The sequence below is a fragment of the Hibiscus syriacus genome, unplaced genomic scaffold (assembly GCF_006381635.1).
Source record: "Hibiscus syriacus cultivar Baekdansim isolate YM2019G1 unplaced genomic scaffold, ASM638163v2 tig00117034_pilon, whole genome shotgun sequence".
NCBI classification, from domain to species: domain Eukaryota; kingdom Viridiplantae; phylum Streptophyta; class Magnoliopsida; order Malvales; family Malvaceae; genus Hibiscus; species Hibiscus syriacus.
In genome coordinates, this window is record NW_024063533.1 from 4,475,399 (window position 1) to 4,493,433 (window position 18,035).

General features: G+C 33.2%; 1 protein-coding gene and 1 non-coding gene across 3 annotated transcripts; both read left to right on the forward strand.

Moving 5' to 3' along the window:
• Positions 1 to 479: 479 nt before the first annotated feature.
• Positions 480 to 551, forward strand: TRNAE-UUC. The gene has a single exon. It is a non-coding gene; the product is annotated as a tRNA-Glu (tRNA).
• Positions 552 to 6,553: 6,002 nt separating this feature from the next.
• Positions 6,554 to 11,486, forward strand: LOC120196950 (transmembrane and coiled-coil domain-containing protein 4-like). 2 transcript variants are annotated; one of them, XM_039198618.1, is made up of 15 exons: positions 6,554 to 6,926; positions 7,146 to 7,227; positions 7,354 to 7,857; positions 8,215 to 8,383; positions 8,483 to 8,635; positions 8,842 to 8,939; positions 9,033 to 9,124; positions 9,242 to 9,312; positions 9,395 to 9,530; positions 10,232 to 10,291; positions 10,390 to 10,472; positions 10,559 to 10,635; positions 10,710 to 10,780; positions 11,186 to 11,243; positions 11,321 to 11,486. In XM_039198618.1, the coding sequence occupies exons 1-15, from the start codon at positions 6,688 to 6,690 to the stop codon at positions 11,429 to 11,431; spliced, it is 2,004 nt and encodes a 667-aa protein (XP_039054549.1). In that variant the 5' UTR covers positions 6,554 to 6,687; the 3' UTR covers positions 11,432 to 11,486. The 2 variants fall into 2 exon arrangements, 1 of the variants encoding a protein (XP_039054549.1); XR_005523227.1 differs by lacking the exons at positions 10,710 to 10,780; positions 11,186 to 11,243; positions 11,321 to 11,486 and having other exon boundaries at positions 10,232 to 10,284; positions 10,559 to 10,623.
• Positions 11,487 to 18,035: the final 6,549 nt, after the last annotated feature.

The window sequence follows — 18,035 nt, forward strand, 5'->3', positions numbered from 1 at the left end:
GAACATGCATTATTAGAGCTAAATGAACATGGGATATTCACTCCCTGCTCCAAAGCTTCCCATCAAGAAAACAATGCCCAAAGAAGTAACAAATCTTTCCGCTTGATCGGTTCGTAAGCGTAACAGAATTCTTCGAGTCTGTCATGCTGTTTCTATCAAATGTTTGAACTATTGAAAATAACGTATACAATCTCGTTCCCTACCTTCTGCAACAAAAAGCGGTAAGAGTTTGTCCTATACAGATCAACTTTGACTAGCATCTTTTATCCCACACTTGACAAGAAACCAATCCCGAAGGTATCATCAAAGCAATAAACGAACACTATTTAGCCAACTCTTGGAGAGCAAGTTAATGAACAAAAATTGCCTTTGCAGTACGGATGACTTCTCGAAGATGGAAGTTCATCCAAGTATCACCATTAATCAAATGGTAGTCATAAAATTTGCCCATTTTTAATCCCCCATAAACAAATTACAACTCCATTGTCGTCCAGTGGTTAGGATATTTGGCTTTCACCCAGGAGACTCGGGTTCAATTCCCGGCAATGAAATTTTATTCAGGTATAAATATATGATTTCACAGTACTAAAAAAGATACTACTATTAATATATATATATATACATACATACATATACACTTGGTTTTAAAAAGCCTAAAGCGCCCTAAAGCGCCTAGGGTCCTAGACGCCGAAGTGCTAAGCGCTAAGCAAAAGCGCTCACTTTATGCACAAGAAGCGCCAGAAAGGCCGAAATTCACAAAAAATACAAAAAATTATAAATTATCTTATAAATACTTAAATATCAAAGTGTCAATACATATATTCAAAACTTATAAGTACTTAAACACCAAAATATAATTCTCAATTTAAAAAATGGCTGTCCCTTTTTCCCATATATATGGGGTAAGGGGGAGGTAAGATAGTAGGCTACCCCCAACACCAGGTTGAGAGCAGCTTCCGTAAGAGACCTCCGAATTATGAAATGCCCTCCGTGGGACTCGATCTCACGACCTCAAGGTTAAGAACCTTGTGCTCTACCAACTGAGTTGGATGGTCATTTTACTTATAACTTATAAGTTATAAACACTTAAATACTTATATACGATTAACCATACGACTATACGAGCATACTAATCTCAAAAGATGGTCTACACAAAAAGTAGTCTAAAGTGAGATGAACAAAAGTATTTTTCTAAACCCTCAATTCCTTATAACTAAAAATCCTCTAAATCGTCATCGTCATCAACTCAGACAACACCATCTCCTTCATCACTAGACACTCCAATATCTTCTTCCATCTCATCTTCATCAACTAAGCATCTACGAGATGGTCTACTAGAGATAGGATTATGAGCAGGAGATTTTCCTTTATCATTTCTCGATGGTCCGGCTCCATCATTCACTACTTTTGATTAGATAACTAGGCTCATATGCACCGGAAGCGTTAGCAACATCACTCTATGTCAAATCCTCACCAACAAACACCGCCTCATCATCATCTTCATCTTCTTCCATTCTTCCCATCAACCACTCATTGCTCTCATCAATATCTTGCAAAAGAATGGGATCGGTCTCCTTACTTTTAGCTCGGCGCTCCAAGGCATGATTGAATTTCACAAACACCATGTCATTCAATCTAGATTGTGCCAATCTATTTCGTTTCTTAGTGTGAAGCTACAAGAAAAAAAAACCAAAACTGATAATTTAATAGCCCACTAAACCCTAAATAAGCCCAAAAATCGTATATGCTAAAGCCCAGAATCATATCTTCTAAACTCGCGATTAAGCGCCGATTAGCGCTTTGCTAAAAGCGTCGATTACTACCGCTTAATGAATTCGTAGTGCTTTTGCTATGCTGAAGCGCCAGGGGCCTCGTTCGAGTCGCTTAGCGCTTTAATCGCGTTTAAGCGGCGCTTTTTTAAACTAAGCATATACATATATATACTTTTTGCATCTTACACTATATAAGCATAAATATCATAACTGCAAAAGAATTACCCTTGAACTTTGCAGATTCTTCTTCAGACAGCCTCTTCACACTGATCTATTTTCATTGTCTTGGCTAATATTTTACAGAAAGTAGAACATGCATCATTACAGTATAAACCACCTTAAGTTATTTGGTAATCAAATCCCCACATGGCAGGTTGCAGCATATTAAAAAGGTAGAATGTATATCATTACAGAAGCCTCAAAAATACATAGCAAATATGATAATGAAATTCAATCACTTGCATTTATTTTGTACAAAACAGACTGAACTTCTACCATGTGCATATGTTTTCTTTTGTCTTATTCTTAATTAACCTATATCCTTCTCAGTAGAAAGCTTTCAGTATTAAAAGTATAACCGGCTTAAGGTAATCAATACCCATGCACAACTTTTCACTTAGATCCCACACATCATAATGAAAAGGCTTCAGCAAGACCAGAACAGTTTATAATAAATGTGCAACGCTATCGAACAAACGAGAAATTACTCTTTTTAGCATAAAGCAAATAAATAATGACAAAATTATTTATGAACTAAGCCCAAAAGAACTATATATAGTTCCTCCCATCCCTAAGTTTCACTTTCAATTTAATACATGAGATTCTTACGCACAGAACATAATTTTCCGATCTTGCTAGTTAAAACTCACACAGTAGATAACTGCTGAGTCAAACTAACACGAATCACCAAGATACAACCAATTCAAACTTGATCAAAGAGTAAAAATGTAACAAGAAGCAGCGGATCTAGGTCATGAAGTGCGTACACATTCAAAAATACAAATACCGATTAACAGCATAGCATTTGATGAAGAAAAAACAGGATCCCTTCTAACATTGACGAACCGATCAACAGGCATTTAAATTAACAAATTAGCATTAATGCCAGAAAGAACAACAGATCGATCCACCCTAATTGAAGTGGAAAAAAAGAATAACGAAAAATACAGAGATCAGAGTTCAACGACTATTGTTTTGAATGATTCTCGAAAAATATTTAAAATATATATGTGACTTACAGAAGAGAAGACGAACTTACCTGTGCCGGTATAACTGTAAAGTTTCCCGTTAAAAAATACAAATATCGATTAAAACTAAGAACGATAAGAGATCGATCCACCCATGCCTTTGTCTAAGGAATAGCCCTTGATTGTGAAGTGGTGGGAGCCATTGACGGTCTGGGGTACAGACCGAGAGCTCGTCGGCGAGCCCAAGGTAGAGGAGGGCATGGGTCAGTGGAGTTTTGACGGTTTTCTGGGGAAGGTGATGGAAAAATAGGAGGGGGGGAGAAGTTTGACAAGGTTAAGGTGGTGTTCGTTTTTGTATGGGTAAAAGTTTTGTATTATGTAGATTATATATGTAAGTATTTGTAGTAGGAGAGGTGTATTAAAAATATATAGTCTATAATAAGAAGATTGTGTGTTATTTAAAGTATGCAGACTGCTAACATAAACTGAAAGATAAATAAATTGATTTTTTAAATTTAAAAGAATTTTATAATACTGAAATTTAAATAATTTTAATTTTAAAATAATTCATACAACTTCAATAATAAATTATTTTAAATAAATTAATTTATATTTTAAAATAAAACAATTTATATAATCATAATAATAAATCAATTCATATTTTAAAATAAATCAATCCATACTAAAAATTATTAAAATAAATCAATTCATATTTAAAATAAATCAATCCATACTAATAGATTATTTAAATAAATCAATCTATAACAACTACAAATAATCAATCCATATTTTAAAATAAATCATCCATACTAATAATTATTTTTAAAATAATCAATAGATATTTTAAAATAAATCAATCCATACTAATAAATTATTTAAAATAAATCAATTCATATTTTAAAATAAATCAATCCATACTAATAGATTATTTAAAATAAATCAATCTATACAACTACAATAATAAATCAATTCATATTTTAAATATAATCAGTATACTAAATAAATTATTTAAAATAAATCAATCCATACTAATAAATTATTTAAAAAATCATCCAATTTTTAAAATAAATCAATCCATACTAATAAATTATTTAAATAAATCAATTCATATTTTAAAATAAATCAATCCTACTAATAGAGATTAAAATAAATCAATTATAACTACAATAATAAATCAATCCATATTTTAAAATAAATCAATATATACTAATAAATTATTTAAAATAAATCAATATATACTAATAAATTATTTAAAATAAATCAATCGATATTTTAAAATAAATCAATCAATACTAATAAATTATTTAAAATAAATCAATTCATATTTTAAAATAAATCAATCCATACTAATAGATTATTTAAAATAAATCAATCTATACAACTACAATAATAAATCAATCTATATTTTAAAATAAATAAATCTATACTAATAAATTATTTAAAATAAATCAATCCATACTAATAAATTGTTTAAAATAAATCAATCCATATTTTAAAATAAATCAAACAACACAATAATATCAATCCATATTTTAAAATAAATCAATCCATACTAATAAATTATTTAAAATAAATCAATCCATACAACTACAATAATAAATCAATTCATATTTTAAAATAAATCAATCCATACTAATAAATTATTTAAAATAAATCAATTCATGCTAATAAATTATTTAAAAATAAATTAATCCATATTTTAAAATAAATCAATCCATACTAATAAATTATTTAAAATAAATTATTTTAAAATAAATCAATTCATATTTTATAATAAATTATTTAAAAATAAATTATTTTATAATAAGTTATTTTATAATAAATTATTTTATAATAAATTATTTTATAATAAATTATTTTAAAATAAATTATTTTAAAATAAATTATTTTAAAATAAATAACCTTATTAAATTATTTAAAATTATTTTAATAAATAACCATATTTTATAATTATTCTTGAAGAGGTTTGAAGGCATAAAACCATATCTGCACTAAGAAGAGCTCGCGCAGACTTTAGAAGAGCTTCTGTCTTCTAAATACAAACGGTCTGCGAAGCCTAACGTCTGCGCGTGGTCTGCGCGACGCAGACATAAGAGGTTTAAAGAGGTTGCACAGTGAAAAAAAACTAAGCCTAAGAGTCTAATTGAATCAACTATGAAAAAATGGCATAATAGATCCAAGCAAAACAGGAAACTATTGCTTGAGGTTAACTTAAATCGACTACACTAATTTTTTTGAAAAAATTAAACAAATAAAACATTGTAAAGAAAGGGAGATGAGAAGAAATCTTGCCAGGAGAATGATGAATTTTTCGCAGAGGGAGGCATGCTCTCAAGGGGGAGAAGAAGATATCGCATAGGCAAACGGAAAAATATATGTATTTTAGTTCTTAGCACACGCGAATAAAAGAATACATAAGAAAAGCAAGAGATTAATATTTCTGGTAAAAAGAAAAAAAATTTTACTGTTGAAAATATATTATTACTCCCTATTAAAAATATTTCTCATCTAAACATGAGAATTTGAATCTGAAAAAAAAAATCCCACCAGAAATCTTGAATTCCATTATCTAATCACCCCTTAAGGTTAAATTTCAAGTGCATGTAATTTACGATGATGTTTATGATAGACGATAAAAACAGGAAAAAAGTGTTTCATCACTTGGGACAATTTATATTTAGACCTGCCTCCTATTTGATTGATAAAAAACTAAAATATAAAAATTCCGTTGCCGAGATTTGAACCCGGGTCTTTCGGGTAAGAGCCAAATATCCTGACCAACTAAACTACAACGGATTGACGACATGAATTATAAATTACTTAAGATCTAGAATGAAATAGTATAATGCATCAACTTCTAACCCTTGCATTTTTCTTCTTTTTAAGATCAAAGATAAGAATTTTCGATGTCATTATAAACAAAGCTCCTTTTTTTTTGTACAATAAAATCAGATAATTTCTTTTTAGTTTTTACATATATTAATCACTGGTTGAATCACTGCAATATAGAAAAAGAATAATGGGGACTACTAAAAATTGTAAAAAAAAAAATCCATCCATCATTAATTTTTATTTTATAAAATAAAATATCATCTTTTATATTTGGATGAGACATTAAATTTGACGCCCTTAAAAAATAAGCTTTATAAATGTAATGGCATTATTTATTTTGTAACATATATCTAAATTATTTATGTAATAAGCATGCATGCTTTCTTATATTCTATCAATTTAGTCTTAATTCAATAAATTTAACTCTAAAAGTTTACATTCATTTTAATTTAATAGTCATTCTAATTTTATATAATTCAATAAATTTAACTTAAAAACACGCTACCATTCTTTGTAAACTTAACAAAATTTAATGTTCATGCTCAAAATAAAAATAAAACCATAACATTAAAGATAACAATACTAGAAAAGTGGTTTGAAAAAAATATAATAATAATAATAATAATAATAATAATAATAATAATAATAATAATAATAATAATAATAATAATAATAATAATAGGGTGACCATATGTGTTGGTTACTCAATAAAATGATGATTAATTCATTTAATTACATTTTTATTAAGTTAAAGAGCAACCAAGACAGAAAATTTTCAAAGCCTCAAAAATGGAAAATGAAAATTTGGAAGTTTTCTTATTGCAAACAAGAGATTGACCGCGGAAGATCGTGAAATTGCTTTATAAGTTCAAACCAGTTGAAACGAATTGCGAGGCATGGCGGGAGAAAGGAAGTCGTTTTTGACGGCGACGCAGAGGTACGCGGCGGGAGCGTTGTTTGCCATCGCTGTTAACCAGGCTCAGATCCATCAGACTCGTCTTCTTGGACTTCACCCTAAGGATGACGACCCTTCCTATGGGGACCGAACAAGTAGCAGTAGTAGCAGCGACTCAGTCTCTGAAGATCCCGACCTTTGGGTCAACGAAAACTCGGGTTTGCTCCGACCCATTTTCAGGTTTTCAACCTCATTCTTCTTTTTCTTTTTGATACCCTAATTTGAATTCATCAAAAGGATTGTGATCCTCCCGAGTTTCCTTTTTTCTATTCTGAAATACTTGAATTCGGACATCATCACTTTTAGGATCTCGAGTTTTTCTCTGGACATTACAAATTTCAGAAAATTTAAGAAATTCATCCTTTTTCTGAAGAATTTGTTCGTTTTCACATGATTCAGATCTCTAGATATTGATTCATCAGCATGGCTTGGACTAGAAGAAACTGCTGGGTGTTCTCCGGCCAAACATCATCTGAGAGCTGTATGTTGTTTCCCTTTCTCTCATGATAATGTTTATGATCATTTGTAGAAGCAATGTGAGCAATGTTTCAATGATTTTTTTTTGTTCATATTATAAGCATGTTTTTGTTGTTTCCTTTTCTTACAGTTCTTGAGGTTACTAGCTGAAGACGGTGAGGAGGGTTCTTCTGAAAGATTGGAGCAGCAGATTGCTCTGTCAAAAGCTGTTGATAGTATGGTATTGAGCATGGAAACAAATTCTGTATCCTCCCAGGTTAAAAAGGAGAAGTCTCGTGAATATGAACAGGAATATCGTGAGAAATATTCTACTCCTGAGGTTCCATCAAATTCTGTAGTGGCAAACCAACCTATAGAGCCTCTGCAGGAGAGTGATACTAATGTGATTCATGGGAATGATGATCATAATCTGATGGGTGATAGTTTGAATGAGAAACCTGCTGAAGAGGTTGAGATGCTTACTTTTCATAGGAAAGTTATGGTTCTTTACGAGCTTCTTTCAGCTTCCCTTGCAGCTGCAGAGACTCGTGAAGATAGCAAAAAATATACCCGGCGAAGAAAGGGCTATGATGCTCGACATCGTGTGGCTCTCCGGTTGCTGACAACTTGGTTTGACATTGAGTGGATAAAAATGGTTTGTAAATGCAACCTTTTGTCCCTTTCCATCTTTCCTTCTTAGGGCTTGCAGTAAACAATGTTATTTTAGTAACAGAAATAGCTGAATAGATATGAATTGATGTCAATTTTTATGTACCATTGAGTACCTACCAGATATGATACGTATCTAAACTTGTACCGTTAATATGACCCTTAAAATTCCTTTTACGGAATGTTCTCGATTGTCAGAGAATATCTCTGGGACCTCACTAATATACTAGCAGTGTTTGGGCATGGAGCTTGGTGTTTTGTCAAGAACCTAGCTCCTTCCAGTTTAACTATTTAGAGATTTTTTTTATATATTCTCCCTATTAGTGGACCTTTGTGCTTGCAGGAAGGAATTGAGATGATGGTTGCTTATTCTGCAATGGCTATAGCGAAAGAGAAAGAAGCAGAAGAAGAAGAATCCCAGTCACAAAGAGGCAAATGGGCGGAATGGAAGCGCCGTGGCATCATTGGTGCTGCTGCTTTAACTGGAGGAGCATTGATGGCCATTACTGGAGGTATGTGATTGTCAAAACCCTTTGATCCGGCCATTAGTTTCAACCGTCTTGACTTCATTGTTTTTGACCTTTTTGGATCACACTTTTACTATTAAACAGGGTTAGCTGCCCCAGCAATTGCTGCTGGATTTGGTGCCCTGGCTCCAACATTAGGCACATTAGTCCCTGTCATTGGGGCAAGTGGGTTTGCTGCTGCTGCAAGTGCTGCTGGAACTGTTGCAGGTTCTGTTGCTGTTGCTGCATCATTTGGAGGTGAATGACTAGTCATGAATCTTCTGAGTCACCCATTCTTGTCATGTCGATTTTCCTTACTGCAGAAATCATTAGTTATACTTTTAGTTTGATTTCAGAAATTTTAAGCTAATATTTGGTGAATACGAGTTACGGTTGGTACATAGTGATATGAAGATGTTCTTTTTATACCTGATTAAGATTTATTTTCACTCTGTTCTACCCAGCTGCCGGAGCTGGACTTACAGGTTCTAAAATGGCTAGGAGAACTGGTAACGTTGATGAATTTGAATTTATAGCTATTGGAGACTATCATAACCAGGGCGTGAGTTCTTATAGAATTTTTTTTTTGTTCTGGTGGCATAGAAAACTATGGTGTCTGGATCTTATTAATGTTCTATTTAACCTTTTATTTCAGCGACTAGCAGTTGAGATTTTGATCTCCGGATTTGTTTTTAATAAGGATGATTATACTAGGCCCTGGGAAGGAAAAATTGACAACATGGAAAGGTATAAAAATTTTATTCCATACCCATTGTATGGGAAACCTCTGTTTTTCTTTTTAAACCACTTTTATAGATATAAAGGAAAGAAAAGAACATTGTTTCTGACAAATGAAAATTATAGGTTTGCACTACTGTGGGAGTCCAATAATCTGATTGCAGTGAGCACAGTAATTCAGGATTACCTAACTTCAAGTAATGGGTTTATGTCTGATTTTTAAAACGGACTTTTGATTATGAGAATTGTCTATATTTGAGATTGCTTCTTGTTGTGCAGGTATTGGTTATGAGTTAATGAGACAGGGTGCAATGATGACAGTTTTAAGCTCACTTGTAGCAGCATTGGCATTGCCAGCAGTATTACTTTCAGCTACCAGCTTTATAGACAGCAAAATGTCAATTGCTGTGGACAGGTTTGATTTGCTTAGTTTTCGCAGAGTACCTGGCTTTGAAAAAGGGAAGAACTGTCTTCCAGTTTCATTTTATTGTTTCACACCATGCTGTATTTACGATGCCTATCTTGCTGTGGCTCTTATGAGGATCATTCTTTGCATAAAGTTTTGCAAGTACTAGATGTATAGCTAGTTATTAATGCGGCTCTTCATCAGAATTGGCTGCTAGGGTACCCTTGAGAATAATTGAAAGTGAACCAGGCAACAACTTGAGGGTGAGGAAAAACTTGCATATTTAAGTAAAACAGAGAAAATTGAAGTGTTTTTTCAACCATAGTGTGTAAATATTAGTAGTTCGTGGTTTCACATTGAATGCTTTAGGTTTTTGTAAAACTCTGATATCTGGATCTTAGGAGGGAAAGGCTTTAACTTTCATGTGTCTCGAACAAAATATCAAGGTGGATAATGCTGCAGAGAAATGTTCATATCACCTGATTTGACTAAAAGTTTCTTTCCATGAACTGTCACAATGGTTTTATCTTTATGAACCTGAATTTGTCTACAAATTCAAATCCCTAGAAGCAGGCTGCTTTAATTGTATGTGCTGGATGTTGCTGATACTGGATTTCCAGAGTTTAGAATTTAATTCTTATTTGAAAAATTGAGAACTGTTGTAGTACACCTTACAAGTCTTAACTATGTCTTTATCTTCTATTTTCAAGGTCGGATAAAGCAGGAAAGTTGCTAGCTGAAGTTTTATTGAAAGGTTACCAAGGTAACAGGTATACATGTAGCATTTAGGGGAATGTTTATTATACATTAAAACATTCGCAAAATAATCTTTCCATGGTTCATCCTTGGGACTCTATAAACTTTTCAGACCTGTGACACTCATTGGCTACTCACTTGGAGCACGTGTGATTTTCAAGTGTCTTCAGACTTTGTCTGAGACTGAACAAAGCGGTAACTATGACCAATTTATTCTCATGAGCTTTCTGATTTGCTGTGGTGGTTGGAATATCCTAAGGCTATTCTACTATGTTTGGCAGCTGAACTTGTAGAAAGGGTTGTTCTTCTTGGAGCTCCCATTGCAATTAAAGGCGAGAATTGGGAAGCAGCGAGAAAGGTATTTTTTCCATTTACAATTGGATGTGCTTTTCATTACTAGAACATACTGATTAATATCTAGGGTCTTTGCAGATGGTGGCTGGCAGGTTTATAAATGCTTACTCTTCGAATGATTGGATGCTTGGAATTGCTTTCCGTGCAAGGTATGCCAGATGGACAACTTTGAGATGATTTGGAACTGTTGCTATATTAAATGTACACCTGATAACTTATGGCCTTAAATGTCATCTAGTAAAATTATAGAAATTGTTTTAATGTTAATATAAATGTTTACTGGATAGTCTGTTGGGTCCACATTGTCGAACAGATACGTGCTTCCCGTTCCTCTATCTTATCGAAGGAAGGTGGATTCTTGAAATTTTGGTGCAATGCATGTGTTTATATATTTTTTGTAATATCGTCTATCCATCCCTCTTGATGCATGGCCTCATCCGAGGATTGTGTATCTTTTTACATCCTAAAGAAGTCATTTTGTTCATCACCTTTGAAGCAAAATTCCGATTGAACAACAACCTTACTGATGCAAGCTAATTGTAACTTGAAAACAGTTTACTTACACAAGGATTAGCTGGAATACAAACGGTTGATGTGCAGGGGATTGAGAATGTAAGTTATGCCAGTTATATTTTCTTCCACCTTGCTACCGTGATTTACTAAGCACTAACTCCTTAGATTCTCTTCAGATTAACGTAACAGATGTGATTGAGGGCCACTCTTCCTATCTATGGGCTACGTGGAAGATTTTGGACCGGCTTGAACTTGAAACTTACTATCCCATTTTCAGGAGCAATTAACAGGAACCACAATACTACTCAACTTTCGTTTCTTCAATTCCATCTGATTACATTTAGCTTAATTTCTTTCGTTCGTTGAATGTCGAATGGAACGTTGAAGTCTGAACTCTATAGCAGCAGGGTGAGGCAACTGCCTCTGTGGTTCATACTTGCTATATGTTCCTGTATATACCCAAAGAAGCTCTTGCTTGCAGGCAAGAAGAATATTGATAGTTTATTATGCCGGTTGGTTTAATAAATTCAAGACTGAATGTTCATACTATATTACATTATCTTTTAATTTTGGTCATTGTTTATATTTATACCAGGTCAATTTTATTTCCATATTTAACCTATGTTATTAAATTTAGTTTGTATCTATTTTCTTTTTCGAGCTTCTCATAAATATTGAATGTTGGTTTAAAAAGTTTTAATCTTTCTCTTAATTTGATTGATTTTAGAGGTAAATACAAAGATGCTTCTAATATATAAATTAGACCTATCAATTGGACAGATAGGTACATTTTCGATCAGATTTCGAGTTTTTAAAGATTTTGATTTATTTTGAATTTAGATCATTTTATGTTTTTGTCACTGTGGGTTTAGGTCACTTTCAGGGTTCAAGTAAGGACGAATTCAAGAAGGTTTAGGTTATTTTCTGGTTAGGGTATGGATGGATTAAGAAGATTTACCCTAAAATTAAAAATGGAAGTAGTGAAATGACCATCTAGTTCAGTTAATAGAGCACAAGGCCCTTAATCTTGGGGTCGTGAGATTGAGTCTCACGGAGGGTATTTCATAAGGTCTCCTACGGAAGTTGCTCTCAACCTGACGTTGGGGGCAACCTACTATCCTACCTCCCCCTTACCCCAATACATATGGGAATAAGGGTCAGCTAATTTATTTGGTTGAAAAAAGTTAAAAGATCGGTGATCAAAATGGAAAGGGTAAATAGTTAAGTGGTTATAGATATAATTTACCCTAAAATTAAAAAAAATGGAATTGAGTTGATTTTTTCATAAATAAATAAAATTAATTTGTGTGATAGGAATTAAGCACGTTGAAGTTGGGGGTTTGGGTTTGAAACCGATAAACACGGAAGTTTATTAATGATTAACCCATGCCTCCATTTTTATCCTATTTCCATTCTTTACATAACGAGGTTGCATTGCGTTGTGCCATTTTCTCTCTGCTCTGTTTTGCATTACGCTGAATCTTCTTCTCCAGTAAAAAGAGAAAAGGCTGAGCGATTCCAATTGGAGTGAAAGAAGAAAAAAACATGGAGAGAAGCAGAGAAAAGGAGAAGCAACAAAATCTTGAAAATAAAGTAAAATCATGCAAATGATTTCTTTATTATTCTTCCGCTCTCAAATCCCACAATCGCGATCCTTTTTGCATCGGCATTCCTCGTTCTCTCCCTCCCCCCCCCCCTTATTATTTTCCATTGTTATATATGCATTGCTTTGATCCGGTAATCTTCATTTATTGTTCTAATGATGTGCTGATCAAACTCTAAGACCCAATTTTTATTAGGGTAAATTAGACAAATGGTCAATTTTGTTTTATAAGTATTCACTTTTGATCATTAATTTTAAAAAGTATTGTTTAGATCACTTATCGTTTTATATCAATTAGATCACTGAGAAGTTAAGTATTGGTAGTTTGATAATGTGACTCGCTAGTTTAATTTTTAGTTTGACCTTTGAATTTTAGATAAAATACTTATTTAATCCATAGGTGTTAGATAAAATATAACCTAGCTCAAATAAAACAGAGATTGACTAAAACTTTGAGGCCTATGCCACTCAATTAAATGACTTCAATGAACTAAAAAAGAAATGTACACCGAAAAATGATCATAATAGTAGAACGTTAATATTGTTCCAAACCACATAAATCTACTTCTTCATCAATATCATGTAATATTTTACTAGATAAAAACTTGTTCATATTCACAAACAAAACTACACTGCTCTTTTTTTCTGATTATAATAAAAGATACGGAAAAAAAAAACATCTCTTAACCCTTGGTAGAAGCAAACTACTCTAGTTACCTTGTTAATAATAAGATCTGCATGCTTCACCAGCAACAGCAAGGTCTTTCCTGCGACAGTTCTCAGGACAGGCACAAGAGCTGGGAATGTAACTAACTCGAAATCAGTTTTATCCTACAATACATTTCAAGCCATCAGTCCATTGATCAAACATGATTAAAAGGCATGATTATAGTATACCAGATATAACCATATTAGATTTAGTATTACATGTGGTTTCATCACCTTCCGCATTGTGTTAAAAGAATGAAGAGATTGACGAAGGACGATGGCAACAGGCAATGATCAGTGACAGTGGTGAGCGACAGCCGACGACGAGAGATTTTGGTCGGATTCAGAGGTTAATTTGATATTTTATCTAAAGTTCAGCGGTCAAGTTGATATTTTATCTAAATTTTAACGTCATAATGACCAAAGCATTATAAAACGATGACGCAAGTGACAAAAATATTACTTCGTTAAATTCGGTGACCAAAAGTAAACACTTATGAAACGAAAGTGACCATTTCAATAGTTTACCCTTTTTATTGTCGAACAATGTATTACGTCCGTCCGTCCTTTTTCTTTTAGCCGTAAGAAGCAACAATGTTGAATTAGCTGAGACAAAAGCTAAAAAAAACCCGACTGCTGATGAAGATTTAAAATTTGCTTGTGCTGGATACTCTGTTTATTAGCAAAAACGAAGATTCAGTTCATAAAGAGGGTACCAAACCTCAATTGCCTCCTTGTCAAGGCCTAGCGGTATCTTTCATTCTCTTTCAATCAAATTTTCACTTATTCATCCTCAAGCCCTTTTTGTTTATGCATCCGAGTATATCTAGTTTTGATTTAAAACAACAATCTTTTGTTACAATTAATCAATTTTTGGGCACTTCTGATAATCTTGTTTATTCAATTTGTTTTATGATTAGCACAAGCTGACATAGTATTGGCTTCAGTATCTGCAGCACTTAGTTCCTCCCCCTGATCCTGTTACTGCTTCTGATTTCATGAAACCGATGCAGAAGATTAAGGGTCAAGAACCATTTAACCTTCCAAACTTCACTTCTTAATTGTTTACTTATTTCTCATCTATTAACTTTTGGCTTTTTCATTTTCCTCTGAAGATGGTGATGTTCGTCAGTATCAAACTGGAAAACCCACTCGTCAATCTGTACAAGATGACTTTTTGAACAGGCAAGAAGAAGATTTTGACGTGTGTATTTGGTTCTTGATGATGATCTAATTGTTGAATTGTAAATGCAGGTTTATAAGGATTGCAAACCTCATCGGCTCCAAGGTAGCTAAGGACATGCGTAGAGTGACGAACAACATAAAAGACAAGGTAGAAGATACTCTATTCTCAAACAAAAGGTCACCAGAGTAATCTATCTTCCTTGAATACCTGAAGCTAAAAAGTAATGGACTTTATTCAGAATCTACACTGTTCATAAGTCACTCTTTCTTCCATTTTTGGCAACTAAACAGCTGTGTTATTTCGAGTTAAGATAGGTTTGTTTCATGCTTTAACTTCTCTTTTAATAATATTTGTTCAGAATTTTTTTTTATTCAACGTGGGACCATAGACTCTTTGGGTCAATTAACATGCGTTTACTTAGAAATTTTAAGTGTTACAACGCTAATCAAGGAAATAAACAGTGTTTTCAAAGGCATGCATCTGACAATATTACTGTCGACATAAATAATACTTTTTTATTAATTTGGTTTGAGTACAAAGTAATATTATTTAAAGATAACTCTCAATCATTTAATATTAAACACTCACACTCTTGGTATTCATGATGCTCGAACTCGAGACCTGAAGGAAAATAATAATTTCTTTACCCCCAAAGTTACTTGATTCGTGTAAAAAATGTTTTTGAAAATTATACGACATAAGAATAAGATGATGTGGTGTTTCTAAAAAATATATGAAGGCAAGTATAACAAACCCTATTGAGTCAAATACATGATATCTCAAGTTCGAGTTTCGTAATGCTATCTCTTGACAATTTTGATTTCAAAATCTGGATTTAAATTACATTTGCTATATAAATGATAAGAATGCATCGTATATAAATAGTTAAGATTCAAACAACATATAGTTGACATATATAAAAACATGAATTTATCATGTTCAAATAAACATCTAACAAATCCATGAATTTATCAAATTCAAATGAATATTACCTTGTAAGTATTTCATTATTTACTTTATATTATCTTTAGAATTTAGATTTAAGTTTTGAAATTGAATTTTCAAGAGTTACCTAAATCATTACATGACCGGTGTTATTTTGCTCTTAGGATTTTTAGCTTTAATTTTCTCTCTTTTCCTTTTCGCTTGTGCTGCTGTTAGTTTCTTTACTTGTTCATTTTTGTGATCGGCGACAACACCAATCTTAGTATGCTAAGTATCACGGACTTAACCTAGTTGGTTGGTTACTAACTTGTGCGGCACTTGATAGGGACGTTTGCCCAACAAGTCAGCCTTAATCTCAAATATCTAATCAAACATAAGCACACATTGAATTAGATCTTTGCCACAAGAAGGTTCTTCAGGTTGAGAATCGAAACTATGGGCCATAGCGGATGTACACGGTCGATCTCAGACGCTCTAGAAGGAAAAAATGTATTACTAATTGAAATAACATCGGGTCATAGAAGACTCACCCACATCATCGACTAGGTCGTAGGGACAACCCTCGATGGCGTTCACAAGACACGTACATTCATCTTTGAATCAATCCAAACTCTGCCGACTATCCACCCCCTATATATATGCGAAAACAAAACAACAGAAATGCTACATGTAGGAGTTAAAATGCTCGAACTTTGAAATATCTATCTTACTCCTTATTCCCTACCTAAACCAATGAAATGCTTGAAAAGAGGACAAGCTTATTCTATCATTATATGGTCGTCGACCGTCAGTATTTATTTATTTCTTTTATTTTATTATCGTATCTTAGTTTTTTTTTCTTATTTTTTAATTTTTAATAACTCAAATTTTATGTCATGTTTTCCTCCAATTTTATGGCAAGTTTTTCGATCGTGTGGCCGTTATTTTTGTTTATCTTTTTTTAGGGTTAGATTTGATACCTCCACAACTGATCAAGATGGTGCTTATTTGTTATCATACTGATGTTCCCTGCATTGGACCTTTGGATTGGATTTGTATACGAGATTTACGTTCGTGAATAGTTTTTTTTTTTCACATCGTTCGATTTTGATTTGCGGTTTGTTGGTGTCTTTCAATAGCTCTATCCCATTTTATTCTAGTTTTATTTGGTTAGTTTTTTTTTTTTAATTTTTCCTTGTATTATCCTTTTGTGAACTTAAGTGGCTACCTTTTATTATACTCAGTGGTACTAATCTTTGTTATTGAATGTAATCACCATTTTCTACCCTTTTTTTTTACAACAGACCACAATCCCAAACCAAACCAACCCTAGATTGAAACCCATACCAAAACCTAACTAAGACCTAAGCAAGACCCAATCGAAACCCAACCTAAATACCCGACCCGGGGCCCAAATTAGACCCGACCCGGATCTAACCCTAACCCTAACCTTAGTATAACTACCCAATCCCCCCAACCAGTGGCCACCACTTTTTGCCTCAATACCAGCAGAGTTACCCACGCACGTCGGCTGCCCCAACACTCCACGCAACCCTGCAGAAACAATAAAGAAGAAACAAAATAACTATCAATGTATTTCCATTGTAAATAGGTATAAAACCCATGCATTAAAGACATAAAAAAAAACTCTCTGGAACTCTGTAACTCTTTTTTTTGAAGCAACAACAACAAACTTTCAAGGTTATTTACTTTTTTGTTTTTCCGATTTCGAATGGCCTTCTTGTTTTTTCTTTTATTTTTTTACTGCTTTTAGTTTGAATCTCGGTAAAAGGAGGAGTTTTTTTTAGTTTTCAAAAAACAACTTTAGGCTTTGTTTTAAAAAATGTATTGCATGTAGAGTTTTTGTTATGTTTCGAATAACCAAAAAGATAGGGTCTTTTTAGCCGAATAATAACCACAACCAACCATTTTACAGAAAAACACTAAAATAAAAAGAAAATAATAGATCGGGGTATTACCTGAGTCGGAGAGGTGTCGTCAGAGTCCGGGGAAGCCGAGGAGTTTAGGTTGGTTTGCGTAGTTTAGGGCGTTTTCGTTGGTTTTGAGCCCTAAGCTAGGTCCTAGGTGGGTATATCTACATTTTTGGGGTGTTTTGGGTTTTTCGAGCGCCGTGTGCGGATGCCAGAGTGTCGGTTGGACGAGGTCGGAGAGGGTTCAAGGCAGCTGGCAGTAGGTCGGTCGAGGGAAAGAGAGATCATTTAGGTTTTTTTTTTGTTTTGGTTTAAAATGAATTAAATAAAAGAAATTTGATATATATAGAAGAAATTTAAGGTAAAATCACGCTTAGGTTCCCCTAGGTTTACCGTGTTTTTGCAATTTGGTCACCTGTAGGGACCAAAACTACTATTTTCCCTTTTCCTTGCGTGCCTTTTATTTTTGGGTTATTCGTGTTTCAGTCCATATAACTTTAGCGTGTTTGTGTATTATGGTCAGCTGTAGGGTTTAAATT

Bases quoted from the DNA above. Each gene is read 5' to 3' on its own strand.
- LOC120196950 (XM_039198618.1), top strand. From the start codon at position 6,688: ATGGCGGGAGAAAGGAAGTCGTTTTTGACGGCGACGCAGAGGTACGCG. The intron at 6,927-7,145 runs GTTTTCAACCTC...CACATGATTCAG, and splicing joins TTGCTCCGACCCATTTTCAG to ATCTCTAGATATTGATTCAT. The intron at 9,531-10,231 runs GTTTGATTTGCT...TCTATTTTCAAG, and splicing joins ATGTCAATTGCTGTGGACAG to GTCGGATAAAGCAGGAAAGT.